This window comes from Ammodytes marinus, assembly GCF_949987685.1.
Source record: "Ammodytes marinus genome assembly, chromosome: 5".
Taxonomy (NCBI): domain Eukaryota; kingdom Metazoa; phylum Chordata; class Actinopteri; order Uranoscopiformes; family Ammodytidae; genus Ammodytes; species Ammodytes marinus.
Window position 1 is genome coordinate 34,235,204 of NC_137234.1, and position 22,096 is coordinate 34,257,299.

General features: G+C 40.4%; 1 protein-coding gene across 1 annotated transcript in view; it reads left to right on the top strand.

Annotated features, from left to right (window-relative positions):
• agbl1 (AGBL carboxypeptidase 1) overlaps positions 1 to 22,096 on the top strand; it is a gene marked incomplete at both ends in the record, with an annotated part of 253,412 nt that overhangs the window by 207,133 nt on the left and 24,183 nt on the right. Inside the window, 5 exons of the mRNA XM_080027750.1 lie at positions 606 to 735; positions 2,168 to 2,299; positions 2,658 to 2,720; positions 2,826 to 2,939; positions 9,793 to 9,947. Coding sequence (XP_079883876.1) covers positions 606 to 735; positions 2,168 to 2,299; positions 2,658 to 2,720; positions 2,826 to 2,939; positions 9,793 to 9,947 — 594 coding nt within the window. The remainder of the gene's footprint in view (positions 1 to 605; positions 736 to 2,167; positions 2,300 to 2,657; positions 2,721 to 2,825; positions 2,940 to 9,792; positions 9,948 to 22,096) is intronic.

Consider the following 22,096-nt stretch of genomic DNA (forward strand, 5'->3'; position numbering starts at 1 on the left):
ACATCCAAACAAACACATAAAGGCTGGATATACATGCAGTGAATTCTCCCTGTTTGTAGTTAAAGGACAAATTAATGTGAGTTGTGTTAAAGCTTGCAGAATAAAGTGTTATCTGATGGCAGTCACTGTTCGTTAAGCCATTGCAAACAAACACACACACACGCCTGAGGGCAGGCAGCTGCAGTGCAGGCCGGTGGGGAGTAAATGAGTGTTAACTGTGCTAGTACCCTGTGTTTCTCTGTGTGTGCTGCTGGAATTAGCTGAGTAGAGGAGTAGTCTTAGGTCTTATCTCGATTCTCTGCCCCAACTTCATGGGGCATTCTCAACCCTTGCTTGCAAAAGATTTAAGCTTGTTTACTGTTACCTTGTTTTATTCAGTTTGCCAATAGAATAAATTAAGTTCATGTGGTTTTCCAATTAACCTGCAATATTGTATTTTTTATTATTATTATTACTCACACTACATAAACACACCTAGTGCATATAGTGCACAGCATATAAAGTAACATCATCAACCATGTAATACCCTGAGGCTAAAAAGGATGAACTAAATGCATTTTCAGTACAAACGTCATGAATGTCTCTTTTGCTGTATGTCTCCCCAGGAATCGCTGTGATGTGACCAGTGAGGATCTGAACCGTCAGTGGAGTAAACCAGACCCAATCTTCAGTCCAACCATCTACCACACCAAGGGCCTCCTCTACTACCTCAACAGTATTGGACGAACGCCACTAGTAAGATTCACACGTTCTTCTCTAAGATAGACCTTTATTGGCTTGTAACTTAAACATACAGTCAAGCCTGAAATTATTCATTCCCCTGACAAATTTTGACTTAAAGTTACTTTTATTCAGCCAACAAGCTTTTTATTGATTGAAAATGACACAGGCTTCTCCCCGAAGATAATATGACGATGTACAAGAGGCATCATTGTGGAAAAAGATATTTTTCAGCTTTTATTTACATTTGAACAAAAAGTGGCGTGTCTAAAATTATTCATACCCTTCTCAATAATCAATAGAAAAGCCCTTATTGGCTATTACAGCAATCAAACTCTTCCTAAAATTGCTGGCCAGCTTTTTGTATGTCTCCACTGGTATTTTTGCCCTTTCATCTTTAGCAATGAGCTCCAACTCTTTCAGTTTGGAGGGTCTCACTGCCATCACCCTGATCTTTAGCCTCCACAGATTCTCAATTGGATTCAAGTCAGGACTCTGGCTGGGCCACTGTAAAACGTTAATGTGTTTGTCCCCTAACCATTTCTTCACCACTTTTGCTGTGTGTATTAAAATGAAACATTTCAAGACATTAGTGCAAGGAACCAAAAGAATAATAAAAACATTGGTTTCTCTCATCTATTGGCAGCAGGGTCAAAAAGTGTGGTTCAAATGGAAGTCTGTGTGCCGTACAATGGCCCTTAATGGGTGGCAAATTTTAAATCTTAAACAGCATAAATATTAAAATCAATATCATTGCTTATTTTCTTCTATGGCACTCTTATAATTTTTTAATTTAAAAAAATAGTGACTTTTAAATTTAAAGAGTTAGAATCCTTCAAATAAAGATGACTATGGTTTGTATGGTGAGGACTGAAGTTGAAACAGAAAGTTATAAAATAAAATAGGTGGAAAAATACATTCATGTTATTTTTATCTACATTTCAATTCAAAGTGTCATGATAACCGCCTTAGAAGGCATAGTGTGATTTTTTTTTAAGGATGTGGAAGCACGTGTTCTTTGTAGAAACTGAAATGTAATTCCTCGAGGCTTGAATGAAAAGGACCTATACTGAATTGACCTTGATTGGCTTACATAATTGTTCCAAATTAGAATGGTAAGGTTGTTTTTCAGGCTAATTGACGTACAGAATTGCCAACTATTGCTGTAGACCCCAGTACATAGGGTGTAAAGCACGAGATCTAAAAGTGTGGATTTCACAGACACAGAGGCCGGTTCTATGTAATGGAAAGACAAATAACACAAAGAGAAAGACGTTTAATGCAGAATATTTATTAATTACTCATAATGCCAACATAACAAACAAAAATCTAACTAACTAAAAAGACAAATATCGTCTCAGATAATACACCTCTTGAAATCTTTATTATCATTTTCATTTGGTTGGGAGATTGTGTGGATGTTTTAGCAGCTGTGCCTGTCTTCCAGGTTTTCTGTGACTACCACGGCCACTCCAGAAAGAAGAATGTCTTCCTGTATGGCTGCAGTCTGAAGGAGACTCTCTGGCAGTCTGGCTCTACTGTTGACACTGTAGGATTGAAAGAGGACCCTGGATATAGGGTAAAACACACACACACACACACACACACACAGCTAAGCCGGCAGTGTGCAAGTGTTTGTCGGGCCAGTTAAGTTAAATAAATGCTGTGTGGTCTTCATGTTCCAGTGGTGGATTTGCAACCTGTTCGAAAGAAAACTGAACAGCTGTAAGCTAGTGTTACTGCTATTGGATTTTCAATATATCTATCTATCTATCTATCTATCTATCTATCTATCTATCTATCTATCTATCTATCTATCTATCTATCTATCTATCTATCTATCTATCTATCTATCTATCTATCTATCTATCTATCTATCTATCTATTTACCCCCCCCCCCCCCCCCCCCCGCCCTCTCATCTCTCTCTCATCTCCAGACCATTCCAAAGACCTTGGATCGTCTTGCACCGGCCTTTTCTTTCAACAGCTGCAACTATTTGGTAATGTGGTACAGTGACAAGACAGACAATGTGACATTTCAAACCACACCATATTTGTGTTGCTTCCTATTTTTATATTTATCCATTTTTTCCAAACTTTATCAGGTGGAGAAGTCTCGCTCTGCCACAGCCAGGGTGGTGGTGTGGAGGGAAATGGGTGTGCTGAGAAGTTACACCATGGAGAGCACTTACAATGGTTGCGACCAGGGAATTTACAAGGTGTGTGTGTGTGTGTGTGTGTGTGTGTGTATGTATTTGTTTTGGATAAAGAAAGCACTTTCATTTTCAGTAAATGGATGATACATGTTACACTGTAACCGTGTGTTTGTTCATACATGTTTTGTTTGAAGGACCACCTAATGATACTTTAGCCCAATCCCAAAGTCCTCCTTTAAGCCTCAAGCCCTGCACCCTTGCTGTAAAATAAAATAAAAACGTTTGTGAACTATATTGTTTGCTTGGGACTTTACATTTTACATTTAATGTATTCTTCCCTGCCGAGGCTCTTTAGAGATCGGTTGCCTGATGTGAACTTGTTGTACTGTAGGCTCTTGCCTTAGCGAGTGGGGCGCAGTTAATTGTCAAGTTAGTAATCAATTTATTTACAGTGGCTTGCAAAAGTATTCATACCCCTTGAAATGTTCTACATTTTGTCACGTTGGGCGGCAGTGGCGAAGTGGGTAGGAAGATTGCCTCTGGAGTGCAGGGTCGGAGGTTCGATTCCCTGCCTACCCGCCACATGTCGAAGTGTCCCTGGGCAAGACACTGAACCCCAAATTGCTCCCGATGGTTCAGAGAGCGCCTTGCATGGCAGCTACTGCCATCGGTGTATGAGTGTGTGTATGAATGGGTGAATGTGGTAAGATATGTAAAGCGCTTTGGGGCTGAGAAAATCGGCTAGAAAAGCGCTATATAAGTCAAGTCCATTTACCATTTACAACCACATACGTACATTTATTTTATTGGGATTTTATGTGATACACCAACACAAAGTGGCGCATCATTGTGAGGTGGAATGAAAATGAAACGTGGTTTTAAAAAAAAAAATTATAAATAAAAAACTGAAAAGTGTGGCATGCAAAAGTATTCAGCCCCCTGAGTCAATGCTTTGTAGAACCACCTATCGCTGCCATTACATTCTTTGCAAAATAGCTCGAACTACAGATTCAGTATCAGATTGGATGAAGAGTGTCTGTCAACAGCAATTTTCAAGTATTTCCAGATCTTCTCAATTGTTTTTAGGTCTGGACTTTGACTGGGCCATTCTAACACATGCCTATGCTTTGATTTAAACCATTCCATTGTAAATCTGGCTGTATGTTCAGGGTAGTTGTCCTTCTGGAAGGTGAACCTACACCCAGTCTCAAGTCTTTTGCAGACTCTAACAGGTGTTATGCCCTGTATTTGGTTCCAAATAACCAGCTTCCCTGTACCTGCTGAAGAAAAGCATCCCCATAGCATGATGCTGCCACCACCATGTTTCACTGTAGGGATGGTGTGTATAGGGTGAGGTGCAGTGTAAGTTTTCAACCACACATTGCATTTTGCATTAAGGCCAAAAACTGATCTCATCTGAACAGAGCACCTTCCTCCAACCCTTGCCAAAAGCCATGCATAGTCAGATGAGAACAAACGTTAAGTTTTTGGCCTGAATGCAAAATGCAATGTGTGGCGGAAACTAACACTACAAACCACCCTGAACACACCATCCCTACAGTGAAACATGGTGGTGGCAGCATCATGCTATGGAGATGCTTTTCTTCAGCAGGTACAGGGAAGCTGGTTAGAGTTGATGGGAAGATATATGGAGCCAAATACAGGGCAGAAAACCTGTTAGGGTCTGCAAACGACTTGAGACTGGGTGTAGGTTCACCTTCCAGAAGGAAAACTACCCTAAACATACAACCAGATCTACTATGAAATGGTTTAAATCAAAGCATAGGCATGTTTTAGAATGGCCCAGTCAAAGTCCAGACCTATAAAACAATTGAGAATATTGAGAAAGACTTGAAAATTGCTGTTGACAGACACTCTCCATCCAATCTGATGCTGAATCTGAACCTTGAGCTATTTTGCAAAGAAGAATGGACAAAATATATCAGTCTGTAGATGTGCAAAGCTGGTAGAGAAATACTCCAATAGATTTGCAGCTGTAATGGCAGCGATAGGTGGTTCTACAAAGCATTGACTCAGGGGGCTGAATACTTTTACACGCCACACTTTTCAGTTTTTTATTAAAAAAAAAAAAATCAAAACCACGTTTCATTTTCATTCCACTTCACAATGTTGCACCACTTTGTGTTGGTGTATCACATAAAATCCCAATAAAATAAATGTACGTGTGTGGTTGTAACGTGACAAAATGTGGAAAATTTCAAGGGGTATGAATACTTTTGCAAGCCACTGTATTTATTTTCACAAAGCAAAATTGAAATATTGTTTAATAGGGATGACATTATATGAACGGCTTTATTTGCTGATCTCGTCCCCTAACAACTCTAACTCCTAACCCAAAATGTGAAGATAAATTGCCAAGAATTTGCAGTTGTGAGCCTGGTTCTCAAGCCGATTTTGCCAGGTAAAAGTGTCTCACAGGCGGGTACAGGCCGTGCATATTGCCGCTTCTCCTGCGTCCTGCTGCTGGAGAGATCGCACGGTGCGCACCCATTGACTGACTGTTGACAGTGTTCCTGTCAAATAATTCATTCTTAATGTAGAGCATGTTCACACTGGGTTAGGTGGCCGTTATGAACAACATGAGGGCATATTGATCAGATAAATGACAGATCAAACATAACATAAAAATCATAAAAACATTGCGATGTAGATTTCTGTGGAGTATTTGTACTTCAAACTGTATATGGACACGCTAATACAGGTTTTATTTAGTCGGAGCTGCAGCGTAAAGTCACAACAAAATCAGATAGGCCTAAGCTTTTTTTCCACAGTGGCCCTAATACGCTGTTGTAAATGTGTTTCTTTTTTATTGTTTTTTGTAAGCACATCATCATCTCGTAAGCCAGACTTGTGACGCAAATGCGACGAAGGAGTTTCCCTATATTTAAAGACACAGTGCTATGAACTTTGGGTGATTCCCTCAGCCAAAGTCTGCACATAAAGCCCTCGTGGACTTGATGATTTGACAGTGGGACAGCCCTACGCCCTCAATGACTTAGCAGGAGCGTGTCTCAAAGTGTGTGAGTCTGTAAGGGTCGACTTTGGGATTGGGCCATAGGCTAAATTGAATTCTTGCATCCTTTGAATCAAAGTGTTGGACAGATGGATGGACAGCCTGACAGACATACAGTATATTTATATATCCTTAGGCATTGTAGCTTGCAGGCCTGGAAAGAAAGTGTAATGTTGGACAATGTACGTTTGCAATTTGAGCTAACCTTTCAACACATATTGTTTACAACCAGAGCCATAACATGGGCTGACATGTGGAAGATACCACAGGCAAGGCTTAGCTTCCTCATCAGGTCCACATATGACACCCTTCCGAGCCCCCAGAACATACATCTCTGGTACGGCACAGAAACAATCTGCAGTCTCTGTGATGTCCAAAATCCCAACTTGAAGCACATTCTCACTGGCTGCAAACCAGCGTTGGCCCAAGGCCGGTACGGATGGCGCCACGACCAAGTTCTCCAGAAGTTGGCAGAAGTTTTGGAAGAGCGCAGGCTGGAAGCTAACAGAGCCAGAACATCAACCACCAAACAACACATTTCCTTCATCAGGCAAGGAGGTGAAGCAGGAAACATCATCCAGAGGGAGTGGTCTGTACTGAAACATGGATGCGAGTGGCAGATGAGGGTTGACCTAAAGCCGCAGCTTAAGTTTCCCCCAGAGATAACAACAACTTCCCTTCGGCCAGACATCGTCCTGTGGTCCATTCCTGCCAAGACTGTCATCATGGCAGAACTCACAGTACCATGGGAGGAAAACATGGAGGCTGCCTTTGAGAGGAAAAAGGACAAATACAGTCAGCTTGCTGCAGCGTGCAGAGAAGCAGGGTGGAAGGCTTTCACCTACCCTGTTGAAGTTGGATGCAGAGGCTTCATTGGAAAATCCACTCAACATCTGCTGAAAACTCTGGGAATCACTGGAACCAAGCAAAGAAAGGCACTCAGGGAACTGGCTGAGGAAGCGGAGAAAGGGAGCTTCTGGCTGTGGCTCAGAAGAAAAGACCCCAAGTGGGGGAACCAAGGATCTTAAGGCCAGTCGCAGGGAGTGGTAGGGAGACGTCCCTATCACTGCCCCACCACCCAGAGATGTTCTGAGATTAAAGGGGCGAGACATCTGTGAAGGGTGGCTCCCAGCTGACGACCCTGCGGCTGGCTCATCGGCACCGGCGGAGGTGCAGCAGGCAGAAATGTCTTGCAGGTGGAAACACCTGTGCTTCTATCTGTGTATTTGCATCCCATTTTTCTCTCATCACATTTTGCACACTTCGCTTCCCTAGTGAGGAGCCATCTGTTGAATGTCAGGTTGCCGGTTTCGAAATAAGGACACAGAATGGCATGATTACTTGGCATTTTTCTGTAAGGCAAGGCAAGGCAATTTTATTTATAAAGCACATTTCAGGCACAGGGCCACTCAAGGTGCTTCACAGGGTTAAAATCAAATAAAGAATACAAATACAAAAAAGGAACAAATTTAAAACATGGATAAAAATACAACATTTAAATAAAAGAATTAAAACATTTTACCAAAAAAAAAAAAAAATTACAGGTTAAAAAGGAAACAAGAACGTTTTGAGACCCGATTTAAAAGAGCTGAGAGTCTCAGCGGACCTCAGACTCTCTGGCAGTCCGTTCCAGACATTGGGCGCATAAACGCTGAATGCCGCCTCTCCCTGTTTAGTCCTAGCTCTGGGGACTTTTAAAAGACCTGTCCCAGACGACCTAAGGGCTCTGGGCGGCTCATAACGTATCAGCAGATCAGTAATGTATTTTGGCCCTAAACCATTTAAGGCTTTGTAGACCGTCATCAATATTTTAAAATCAATTATTTGAGTGACAGTAAGCCAGTGTAAAGACCTAAGAACTGGGGTAATGTGATCTACTTTTTTGGTCCTAGTGAGGACTCGAGCAGTAGCGTTCTGAATTAGCTGAAGCTGTCTGATTGATTTTTTAGGAAGGCCTGCAAAGACACTATTACAGTAGTCAAGTCTACTAAAAATAAATGCATGGACAAGTTTTTCTAAGTCCTGCTGAGATATTAGCCCTTTAATTCTCGATATATTTTTAAGGTGGTAGTAGGCTGACTTAGTAATTGGTTTAATGTGTTTTTTGAAATTCAAGTCGGAATCTATCACTACTCCAAGATTTCTAGCTTGGTGTGTGCTTTCTAACATAACAGATTTAAGATGTGCGCTGACTTTTGATTGTTCATCCCTGGCAACAAAGACAATTACTTCAGTTTTGTCGCTGTTTAATTGAAGAAAGTTTTGGCACATCCAGTCATTGATTTGTTCAATGCATTTACTTAGTGCTTGAATCGGACTATAGTCTCCTGGTGATATGGTTATGTAAATTTGTGTGTCGTCTGCATAATTATGGTAGCATAAATTGTTTTTGTTCATAATCTGAGCTAGCGGTAGCATGTATATGTTAAACAGAAGAGGCCCAAGAATGGAACCTTGGGGGACCCCGCATGTAATATTTGTTCGCTCGGATGTGAAATTGCCTATTGACACATAGTAGTATCTTTCCTTTAAGTATGATTCAAACCAGTTTAGCACAGTTCCAGAAAGTCCAACCCAGTTTGCAAGTCGATCTAGCAATATGCTGTGGTCAACTGTGTCGAACGCAGCACTGAGATCCAATAAAACTAATACAGAGCTTTTGCTACTGTCTGTGTTAAAGTGGATGTCATTGAGGACCTTAACCAGAGCAGTCTCAGTGCTGTGGTGTTGTCGAAAACCTGACTGAAAGACATCAAAGCAGTTATTCATTGCTAAGTAGTTATTTAGCTGATGATGAACAGCTTTTTCAATAATCTTGCTTAAAAATGGTAGGTTGGATATCGGCCTATAATTGTTCATGAGTGATGTATCTAGATTTTTCTTTTTTAGGAGTGGCTTGATGACAGCTGTTTTCAGGGCCTGTGGGAATACACCAGTGCGAAGGGACATATTGACAATTTCTAGGACATCTGAGGCCATACAGCTAAAAACAGTTTTAAAGAAGCCTGTGGGCAGAATGTCAAGGCAACAGGAGGAGGAGTTCAGGTGTTGTATAATGTCATCCAGGTTTTTCTTGTTTATCAGAAAAAACTCTGTCATGGCATCTGAATTCGTTTTAAATGGGTACAGAGATAAAACATATCTTGAACCTGGTTGTGATGCAGTGACAGCTTGTCTTATTTTATTAATTTTCTCAGTAAAGAAGGAGGCAAATTCATTGCAGGCCCTCGTGGAAAGATGCTCAGACGCTACTGACACAGGAGGGTTTGTTAGCCTGTCAACAGCAGCAAACAGGGCATGTGCATTGTTGCTGTTTTTGGTGATGATGTCAGAGAAGAAAGACTGTCTTGCATTTCTTAGTTCTAGGTTAAACGTGCGTAGTTTCTCTTTGAAGATGTTATAGTGAACATTTAGATTTGTTTTTCGCCACCTGCGTTCTGCTTTACGGCACTCTCTTTTTTCAATTCTGACTTGAGGGGTATTTCTCCAGGGAGACCTTTTTTTACCAGAGATGATTTTCACCTTGGTGGGTGCAATAGCATCGATAACATTTGTAATTTTTGAGTTGAAGTTACATACAAGCTCATTAACTGAGATACAGGGGAGGAGCGGGGACAGAGAAAAGTGCATTGGAGATGTTTACAGATGATGTGTTTCATACATGTGTCATGTGGGCTTTTTGTTTATTTTGTGTGGTGTACTGAAAATGGCTTGGTTTTTGTTCCATATATTATTATACACAAAGAAAATGATTAGGCGGAAATTAATAACTAGCCTAAATCTTATTTGAGTTATATCATGCATAGCAATACATATACAGCACTATTGGCTTCCCTTTTGACAACAAATATAACGTCTTTCATTGTATGTGTGTATTTGCAGGGCATGCAGACAGGAACCAGGGAGATGCAAGATATAGGAGCAAAGTTCTGCCAAAGTCTGCTGTCTGTAATCAAGGACCCGAGGGCTCTGTACAGCAGCAAACTCATCAACCACATCATATTGGATCACAACATCCTGGACCATAAATCTCACAAGTAAGACAACATAACCTGGGAAATATCTATTTTGAAATGAGATGCCCTCACAAGGGTAGAAAGATGAGGATCATCTAACTAGTATGTAAATATATATTCTGTACCAGCAGGCATAGTTGAATGTTAAAGGGTTAGTTCAGTATTTCTGAAGTGGGGTTGTATGACGTACTTTTGCATATTTAGTCTGTTACTTTATGGAGATGGGCTTTTTACCTTGCCATTCCTTATCAAAATGTGCTTTTTAGCTTGCCATTCCCTATTTTGTGTCAACACCGTCAGACACCAAAAACACAAATACATTTTCCCTCAATTTATGATAGACCCATGAGATGTATAGTGATCACAAATATTCACCAAGCCTGACATAGGCCACACAAAATATTTTCAAAATGTATATGAATATAAATTTTTTTGACATCTGACGGTGTTGACATATTTAATGTTTCTTAAACAGAACAAATGGAGTTTTTCTATTAGCCATTTGGTTTTTCTGTTGATGATAGGTGCTAGTATGAACTACTTCAGGAAAATAAAAAGATCGAAACATTTCAAATAACTTCTTCAGAAATTGTAAGTCGGTGTTGACGTATCATGGTTGTGACTCAGGACTTTCAAGATTTGGAATGTAAAATATTCTAAAACTACAACACTTATCAGAGCCTTTCTGACTATAATGTAGGGGAGAACGGGGTAATTTGTCACACGGGTTGGTTGTCACAATCGTTATATCTCGGAACCAGAAGGCGCTGTCTGTGAAATTTTGGTATGTAAATATCCAGAATTGGGATCAGAGGTCACCTACATAGTCTTCCTTGGAGTTAGACTGCTGAATTTGAGGTGAGACGACTGTTTGTGTTTTTCATGTCAAATTGAAAATATTTAGCTCCTCAGTATTTTTCTTCTAGGCTTTTACACAATGGGTTTATAACAAAACACTTGTTACCCATACAAAGTGTGAAGGGTAAACTATTGTTTAGATTGTGGTTAGCAAGCTAATTAGTTGTCAGATGGTTGTTGGCCTTAATGCTAGCAAGAAATTCAAGTTGGGGTTGGTCGTCACATTTTTTGGGGGGTTGGTTGTCACATGTTATTTCAAGGCTGCAGCCAGAAAAGGAACCCAATAACGAAATAAATTATCAAGTTGTATCCTCACTGACACCCCAGAGAAGGAAAGAATAGAGCAGGAAAAGGCAGCTAGCAATAGCATGCAAAAGAAAAAAGGGCAACAAAATCAAAACAACCCAGTGCATCCCAAACTAGACCAGCTGCCAAGGTTACAGTAAGTTATGTAGGCCTATTTGTCAACTTGACAATGCAATTAAACTTTTAAATTTAGTTCTACTTTCTTGCCTTCTTTTTAAGATTATTCCCATTAAGATAACATTGTGACAAACAACCCCATAGTGTTTGACAACCGACCCCTTGATGGGGTTGGTTGTCACAATGTGTAAGGGTGTCTTTGATGATTAATTTCTTCTTTCTTACAATAAGATAGAAAAAGTGAGGGGTACACATTTCAAGCCAACACCTTAAGCTTCAATTTAATGTAGGAATGACTATTGAAAGATGTTTAGGTGATAAGCAATTCTCACTAGAGTAAAAAGTGTGTCTACTTACCCCGTTCTCCCCTACTCTGCAGAGGTAGAATGTGAGAAGAGGTCCTTCATAGTGACAGCTGCCCCTTATTTTGGCTGATTTTATTACATTGTATTGGATTGTCTGACGGTGGTGCCAAAAAGTGTCTCACCACTTTGAAACTATATAAAACATGAATGTGTTGAAGAAAAACTGTTTTTATTGATATGAGAGATTATTTAGTGTTGCTGAAGAAAGCACTTTTTAATCATACTAGTAAATTTTTAATAGGTGTTATTGCATATGAAAGATTGAAACCCTCTCTGTGTACACACTGTTTTGGACGTTGTGAGAAGATAACAAGTGTCATATAATTGACATAATAATGATACAATTAAATTTAAGGGGATAATTGTGCTCCAGACATTCTATTCTTAATCCCTAATAACTAATAAATAATCTACAATTTTAAATATTTACATTTTTAAATATAACAACAGTTACATATGGAAGACGGCCTTTTGTCCCGGTTCTCAAGAATCACTGAACTATGTAAATAGGCCTAGTTTTTTTTAAACTACCGGTCGGCATTCTTGCCTCTTTCAGAATTGCATATTATGCAAATTAGTTGATTATGTCATCTAGCTTCTACCAGTTTCTTTTGGGCTAACTATTTTCCTTATAGAGGAGTCAGCAGAGATAGAGGAGGAAACTACAAAATTACATTCTTTCACAAAAAGAGTATAATTTTGCATGATGAAAAACGAGGGAACCCATTGCCTAGCGTAGTGCAGATACTGTACGTTTTTACAGACTGCTAACAGCTAAATTGAATAGATGCAACTGGAAGCTGAGATTCACTCAGAATTATTACATGAATGGAATGGAATAAAATTTGTAAATACTATACATAGGCTACATGTATTGGTAACACCTTATTTGAAGGTGTATTCACAAGACTGTCATAAGACTGTCATTACACTGTCATGACACCTGTCATGAACAATATGAATGGTTATGACTGTTGTCATAAAGTGTCATTCGGTCAATTATGTCACGTTTAATGCAACATTGACATTGTCTGAGATATTTTTGTTATGACAACCTGACATAAGCTGAGACAAAATAACTTGTCGATGTCTTTGTTATGACAACCTGACATAAGCCAAGACAAAATAACTTGTCCATGTCTTTGTAATGACAACCTGACATAAACTGAGACAAAATAATGTGTCCATGTCTTTGTAATGACAACCTGACATAAGCTAAGACAAAACATCTTATTGATGTTTTGGTTATGTCTACTTGACATTAACCAATAATATGACCTGTCATAAACATGTCATAGTAAGCTTAATTATCAAATGTAAAGTAACTATTTCCATTTATGTGGTAAGATTATATTAAACTGTCATATGTGGAACATTTTGACATTGACTGTCATGAGACCTTTATTACACGTCATGAATGATTCTGTTGGCCTCAAGTAAAGTGAAACCATTTGGACATTTCATTAACATGTCATGAAGCGTTATTACACTGTCTAATGCCTTTATAACAGGCTCATGAATGATTATGTTGGCCTCAAGTAAAGTGAAACCATTTGGACATTTCATTAACATGTCATTAAGGGTGTATTCACACATGGAAAGTCCGTTAGTTCACTTGCTTTGGTCCAGACCAAATAGAGTTTAGATTTTTTTTGTTTGGTGTGGTCCACTTTCATTTTGCCCCTTTTGCAAGTGAACCAGCATTACGAAGCAAAACCACACGTGATCTGAGGTCATTCATTCATTGGACAGACATTCTGGGGTGGAGAGAAGCAGGAAGAACGAAGTAAAAACTGCGAAATATATCATTGATATATAATACGGGGTTAAAAATAATAAAAAGGCCTACATCTAGCCTATAAATAAAGAAGAAGAAAATCTAATTATTGTTGTTTCATATGGTTATAATATGTAGCCCTATATGTCAATGCCACGTTATGTGGCTTGTAGCCTACGATGTGAAACATAATGTATAGCCTACTGTATTTTTGCAGCTGGGTGTCAGTTCGGCGCAGTTCAGTTCCAAACTGACACAGGGACAGTATTGACGGTCACGTTGGGAAGAAAAATAAAAACACACACTTCATGCAAAGCGCAGCGTGAGCCTGTTGGCACTGTGCGGGAGACGCTCCCCTCTCCATATGATCGCTGAACATATCAGCATGTGTACGCGTCATTATCAACTGTAATATTTTCGCTCGGGTCTCCCGGTCAAACCACAACTAATCTTCCTAACAACGGCGACAACAACACTTTCCCATAATGTGAAGCTGATGGCGATTAAAGAAAAAAAAGAAAAGAAAATAAATCAAAGGCGCAGTGCTTCCTGCAATTGGGTCGGATCGAGTCCGGCCAAATTCACACCACAAACGAACTGCAGCAGAGTTCGTTTTGAAGCGCATCGAGACCACCTCTTCAGCTGGGTCTCGGTCCGCTTGTTTGGTCCGCCCCCGAGTGCGATTGCTGTATTCACACCTGCCTGAAAGATGCGCACCGAAGGCAGAAGTGCACCTGAGTTCGTTTCAACCGAACTAAACACGGCATGTGTGAATACACCCTAAGTGTACCAGTACCAGCACCATGGCAACGAGTGAACGCTGGCAACTTGCTGCCGCTGCTTTCCGGTGACTTTGTAACTTTTTAACTTCTTCATACCATCAACATTTATTTTATGATTCGATGACCTAATCGGACAATGTGATTGGCTTCATTTGGAATACTTCTACGATCTTCTGGCACTACCGTTTCTGTGAAAATTACAATCTACTGGCTGCTAGCTTACCTGCTCTGCTCCGGTTTGAGCCTCAACTGGCGTCTCCACTGACCGTTGATGCTGCCAAAGTCTACAATGTGGGCCGCTAGGACATACATCTGGTGTGTCTGTGTCTGGATCGTCCTAATGCCTGCTCATCTACCAGTGACGGGTTTGCTCCAGTACTCAGCCATTGACCTGCTCCGGCTCCGCTGTCACCTGCCCGGACCTCCGCCGGAGGCTTTCCACCTTCTCCTGGACATCGCCTTCCAGCCCCGCCGGAGATACATCCACCGAGGGTCCCGCAGGAATTTCCACCACAACAGCTCTACAGGAATTAAGTCCATCTGTTCCAGCTCTCCTCGCCCTCCACGCTCAACCAGCCGGGCTGTCGACCACAGCGTCGACCACAGTGTGTTAGCCCGCCTAGCTCGGTCGGCTAGCACCGTCATCTGTGACAACATCGCACTCAACTTCGCTCTGCTTAATATCTGCTCACTGACAAGCAAAGGACATCTCATTCAGGATATCATCACTGATCGTAAACTAGACTTTGGATGTTTAACCGAGACATGGCAACAGCCCAACGACTTTTCTCAGCAGATTGAATCCACTCTTAGTGGGTTTGTTGACATCAGTCAACCCCGTGGCTCTGGCCGGGGAGGAGGTCTCGCGATGATTTACCGCGATAAGTTGAAGGTCTCGCCGGTGTCAGTGCCTGTCTGCAGCTCATTTGAGTCTGTTGTCTGCGAGTTGTCTGGTCCCACTCCAACCATCATTGCTACTGTCTACCGCGCCCCTAAATCAAATAGTGAATTTTGCTGCCTTTCTCACCCATTTATCCTCTCTCTCACCAAACATAATTCTACTGGGTGATTTTAACATTTACATGGACAATATCAATCTGCCTCTCACCAAAGAGTTTACTTCCTGTTTAGAGAGTGTTGGATGTCAACAACATACCACTTTCCCCACACACTCTAAAGTACACATTCTGGACTTGATCTGCTGCTCTGGTGTCACCCCCCTTGATCTCACAGCTGATGAACTTCCCATAACTGACCATTTTCTCCTCACATTTACATTTAAACAAGAATCCACTCCTCCTGCCTCCCTGACATTCACAATCTATCCACCCCTGATGATCTGGTCTCTCATTACAACACTGGACTCAATAATACCCTTAATTCCCTTGCTCCGTTAAAAACCAGATGTTTCATTTTCCGTCTCCGCCCCTTGGTTCACTCCCGATCTCCGTTTAATGGAAGCCAAAGGTCGGCAACTTGAACGTCTTCATAGGAAAACTGGTCTCAGTATTCACAAAGAGATGTACAAGAACCACATCTTGCATTATAAGGACTCCATTGCCAGCACTAAAACCCACTACTACTCCAAAATGATCACTGCCAACAAAGGAAACTCTAAGTCACTGTTTTCCCTACTTAACAAAATTACCCAACCCCAGGATTCTCTCCCCCCTCACTTGTACACAACCTCCTTCTGCAACTCCATGATGTCCTTTTTCATCGATAAAATCAACAACATTCACCAGCACCTTGGATCAACCCCTCATCTCAATATCTCAGCCGACTTTCTCCTTCCACACACTCATTCTCCTCCTTCCAGCTCCCTGCTATCTCAGAAATCACTGAACTCATTCGGAAATCCAAGCCATCCACCTGTCAACTAGACCCCCTACCCACACATCTGGTTAAGGCCTCCCTCCCCTCCCTAGTTCCTCTCATTTCTGCAATCATCCATTCCTCTCTTAGTACTGGAACTGTCCCTACGTCCTTCAAAACTGCTGCCATCACCCCAATTCTGAAAAAACCTGGTGCAGACCCCTCCATCTTCAACAACTTCCGTCCTATATCCAATCTTCCCTTCATCTCCAAAATCCTGGAAAAGACAGTGGCCTCCCAACTCCATTTTCACCTATCTGACAAGAACCTTTATGAACAGTTCCAGTCTGGATTCCGCTCACTCCATAGCACTGAAACAGCACTCATCAAAATCACCAACGACCTCCTTATGGCAGCTGATTCTGGACTACTCACCATCCTCATCCTCCTGGACCTGAGTGCAGCCTTTGATACCATCTGTCACACTACCCTGCTCAACAGACTATCCTCCATTGGTATCACCGACACTCCGTTTGACTGGTTCAAATCTTATCTTTCTGGCCATAATCAATTTGTTCAACTAAAGTCTTTTAAATCCATCCCCTCCCCCGTCACCTCAGGTGTTCCCCAGGGCTCTGTCCTGGGGCCCCTACTCTTCATCATTTACCTCCTTCCCCTCGGCAATATCTTCCGCAAATTTGACATTCATTTCCACTGTTATGCTGATGACACCCAGCTCTACCTCTCTACAAAGCCCTCGTCCACTCTCCTGCTCACTTCCCTTACTGATTGCATCTCAGAAATAAAAACTTGGTTCACTCAAAACTTCCTGAAATTAAACAGCAGCAAAACTGAGGTTCTCCTCATTGGCACCAAATCTACATTATCCAAAACCGGCAGCTTTTCTCTCACCATTGATAACTCCACTGTTTCCCCTCCCCCCAGGTTAAGAGTCTGGGTGTCATCCTCGACACCACACTATCATTTCAACCCCACATCAATAACATTACCCGGACTGCCTACTTCCACCTTCGAAACCTCAACCGCCACCGCCCCTCCCTTACCCCACACACTGCCACCATCCTTGTCCACAGTCTGGTCACATCAAGGCTCGACTACTGCAACTCCCTCCTCTTCGGTCTCCCCCAAAAAACCCTCCATAAACTCCAACTTCTTCAACACTCAGCAGCAAGGATCATCTCCAGAACCCCGTCCTCTCACCACATCACCCCTGTCCTTCACCAGCTTCATTGGCTCCCGGTTCATTTCCGTATTCAATTTAAAATCCTCCTTTACACCTTCAAAAGCATCCATAACCTTGCACCCACATATCTAACAGACCTCATTCAAATTGCCACTCCCTCCCGTGCACTCCGCTCCTCCTCCTCTGTTCACCTCAATGTCCCCTCTTCCCGTCTCACCACGATGGGGAGCAGAGCCTTCAGCCGCTCTGCTCCCCTGCTCTGGAATGCACTACCCCCGACATCCGCAACACTGACTCCATATCCCTGTTCAATTCTAAACTCAAAACTCACCTTTTTAAATTTGCTTACCCCTCCTGATCTTCCCATCCCATTTTTGTTTTTAATTTAATTGATTGTACTGTATTTGTCTCATTGTACGGTGTCCTTGAGTGTCATGAAAGGCGCCTTTAAATAAAATGTATTATTATTATTACACTGTCTAATTTTGACATTTACTGTCATGAGACCTTTATTATACTGTCATGAATTATTCCCGTTACCTCAACGTAAAACAATTTGGACTTTTCAGTAAATGTTATTACACTTAATTACACACACAACAGTGTTAACTGCAGTAGTAGCCCCTTTATAGATGTAACATGAAGCATGTCAGTATTACATGTGGAAAATACCTTAACAAAAGCAATATCAGTCAAGACAGTCTGTTTTATTTTCTTTGAGACACTAAACAAAAATATATATACATACACTTAAAACAGAAATAAGAACCACTTTAAAATCAAATGCACTTTCCAGTCCTTAAATGAGCAATCCAATGAATAAAACAGTGGCTTTAAAATAAATTATATATGTTATAATGGCTGCTAAAAGTCACCAGGAAGAGGTCAGCTTAAACACAAAAGGAGGGCAAATGGCACTCAGCTTTTAAACTTTGTGGGCATGTTAGCTTCAGCATATAACTAGTGCAAACTTGTAAGTGAATATGGTGCTGAAACAGGCAGATTGCAGATCAGCAAATCATAGAGCTATTAGCACACACAATAATAACATAAATATACATTAGATCAGGTTGAAGTAAATAAAAGATACATAAAATAAAAGAGACTGTGTAGGCCTACTGCCCTGGCAGTGCGTAGTATGGACCATGACAGCCAGCTAACATTTAAAAGCCCAATAAAGAATAAAAGACACAAGGCTTGACTTTTCTTGTTTCTTCGTGAATCTTGTATTGGTAGGTTTTTCTTTGTAAAACTGTAACATAGACATGAAAAAATAAATCAATATACACAGACAGTACCAGACCTATACAGACAGTAGACAATACACAGTAAGTAGTATATGGTAAGTATACACACAACTATGCTATTCCTATTTAAGTATAAAACAGCACATGACTGTAAAAACACAGCTTAGCATGTATGGAAAAGTATAGTGAGCTAGCAAACAATTAGCTTCTGTAGTAGTCTACCTGCTAGCTAACAGAGCCATATGTGCAATCAAATAAACATACAAGTAGCTTACTTTACATTCTTACACCTGAAAGCTAATGTTAACATTACAAACTATCAACACTTACAAATAGTCTCCAAGGCAAGGTATTCACTTACAAGTTTGCACTATTTATATGCTGAAGCTAACATGCCCACAAAGTTTAAAAGCTGAGTGCCATTTGCCCTCCTTTTGTGTTTAAGCTGATCTCTTCCTGGTGATTTTTAGCAGCCATTATAACATATATTATTTATTTTAAAGCCACTGTTTTATTCTTTGGATTGTTCATTTAAGGACTGGAAAGTGCATTTGATTTTAAAGTGGTTCTTATTTCTGTTTTAAGTGTTTGTATATATTTTTTGTTTAGTGTCTCAAAGAAAATAAAACAGACTGTCTTGACTTATATTGCTTTTGTTAAGGTACTTTCCACATGTAATACTGGCATGCTTCATGTTACATCTATAAAGGGGCTACTACTGCAGTTAACACTGTTGTGTGTGTAATTAAGTGTAATAAAATGTACTGAAAAGTACAAATTGTTTTACGTTGATGCAAAGGGAATAATTCATGACAGTATAATAAAGGTCTCATGACAGTAAATGTCAAAATTAGACAGTGTAATAACACTTAATGACATGTTAATGAAATGTCCAAATGGTTTCACTTTACTTGAGGCCAACATAATCATTCATGAGCCTGTTATAGAGGTATTAGACTGTGTAATAACGCGTCATGACATGTTAATGAAATGTCCAAATGGTTTCACTTTACTTGAGGCGAACATAATCATTCATGAGCCTGTTATAAAGGCATTATACAGTGTAATAACGCTTCATGACATGTTAATGAAATGTCCAAATGGTTTCACTTTACTTGAGTCCAACATAATCATTCATGACAAAGGTCTCATGACAGTCAATGTCAAAATGTTCCGCATATGACAGTTTAATATAATCTTAACACATAAATGAAAATAGTTCATTTACATTTGATAATTAAGCCTACTATGACATGTTTATGTCATATTATAGGTTAATGTCATGTTGACATAACCAATGCATCAATAAGATGTTTTGTCTTAGCTTATGTCAGGTTGTCATTACACAGACATGGACAAATTACTTTGTCTCAGCTTATGTCAGGTTGTCATTACAAAGACATGGACAAGTTATTTTGTCTGAGCTTATGTCAGGTTGTCATAACAAAGACACGACAACTTATGTTGTCTCATCTTATTTCAGGTTGTCATAACAAAGATATCTCAGACAATGTCAATGTTGCATTAAACGTGACATAATTGACCGAATGACACTTTATGACAACAGTCATAACCATTCATAGTGTTCATGACAGGTGTCATGACAGTGTAATGACAGTCTAATGACAGTCTTATAAATACACCTTCAGATAAAGTGTTACCCATGTATTCATAAAAAAAATCAGCGCATGAGTCAGTAAAATAAATACAGTGCACCATTCAGTTTCAGAATGGCATTGTAAAAAGGTTATGGCTGACTTTGAGGGCTCCTATTAATTGTATCGAATACATGAGTACAATTCTGCAGTCCCATTGTTATTTGAGAGATCCATCAACACCGTGTAGGAATCTACAATGTTTTTATTTTTTACAAACTCTACTGTTTCAGTGCATCTTAAACCAACTGTGTGTCAATCATGTGTCGTAAGTCTTGGCTGTAAATTTTGAATTAATTTGGCTGACATTAACCCATGGTTTACCCTTTCATAGCAGGTAGTGCTAACATTGTGATACTACCAGGGGACTGGTACTTCAATAAGATTTTTTTTCTATCTTAAAAAAAGCTATCTTCAGGAGTAATGAGGCATTTCACTGACAAAAGAACAGTGTTCTGAAAGAAGAATACATTGTTATACACACACACACACACACACACACACACACACACACACACACACACACACACACACACACACACACGCACTTCTTGGTTGAGATATGGAGCTGAATGGCTTGTATTGATTTTCAGACAGACATTCAATCTCACCAGTGAGCTCTGACAGCACAAGCTATGAGGAGGCCTTCTCACCTGACCACAGTAGTGTGTAGTGTGTGTGTGTGTGTGTGTGTTCAGGTACTAATATTCTCTAAGCAGTTTTCTTAATTTTTGTGCATTCTCCTGTCACTTGCCTTGATGCCATCTGTCATTTCCTCCTTCTCCTTTATTTGTTAACTTTATTACGTGAATCTATTCTGACACATCACCACTCTTCTTTGCCTGCCTTTCTCGTTGTGTCCATCCTTGCATTTCTCTCACATTATTTCTGTCTTCCCTTCTCCTTTCAACACATTATGAGGTGTGCTTTATGCTTTTTAGAACAGCTAAGCAGTATTATTCATAAAATGTCTCCCCTCATTTAAGTGTGAACGAAAGGAGATTCATCACTGACTTCTTGTCATTGTACATTTTTAATCATCACACAACATTTTTAAGTAATTATGAGCTAATGTTTATTTTATTATTGAAAATGTGAGATGAAAACATATATTCTTCTTGGTGAGCAGTGGTTCTCGCCTCTCAACTCTCCCATGGTTATCTTAAGCCCCTTTTACAAAGAGATTGCGGCATATTGACGGAACAACATCACTCCAATATGCCAGCTTTGCTTGCTTCTGTGTTATTTACACAGAACCAAGCAACGCCGGCCTGCTGGCGCATCAGTAGCCCCTTTTACACAGAGATCTGCCAATCAGACATACACATACACACAGTGTGTGAAGTCACGTTACTGTAGACAGAAATGAAGTGTGGATATACGCTCAGACTTAGGATAATAATATATAATAGCGGCGGCGATTCCCATTGTGTGTGTGTTTGTGTGACAGGTTGGCTGTGAGCGAGTCTCTTTGTGAGAGCAGCGATCAGACATACACACTCACACACAGTGTGTGAAGTCACCTTACTGTAGACAGAAATAAAGTGTGGATATACGCTCAGATTTAGGGGCACTTTACACAACAACACGAAACGGTGCAAACGCGGAAATATTCCCGCAGTTGCACTATATCATGTACATGAAAACAGCAAACGCAAGCATGAAACCGCAAGTTTTTGAGATCACCTCCCAGGGAGGATTTTTTGGAAAACACGACGGTTTTGGTTTCTTGTAAACACCGAAACCATTTTCCCTGGTAACGCTGACGTCACGGCTCCACTTCACGTATGCATAGTCTATAACATTTGCTGTCAAAATACCCACACGCGAGTTATAAAGTTAGAAGACAACATAACATGCTCGGTGTCTCTGTGGCACTGTGATCAGCGGAGAGTGTCGTGCAGGGCTTAAATAGGCCTATAACACTCGCCAATTTAGTCTGTAGTCTATTAGTAAGTTATTGATACCATGCACCCGCCACTTTGTCTGGGGAAAGATTTGTGCTCTGCCGCTTTTTCTAGCAAAATAAACTTGTGTAGCTTCT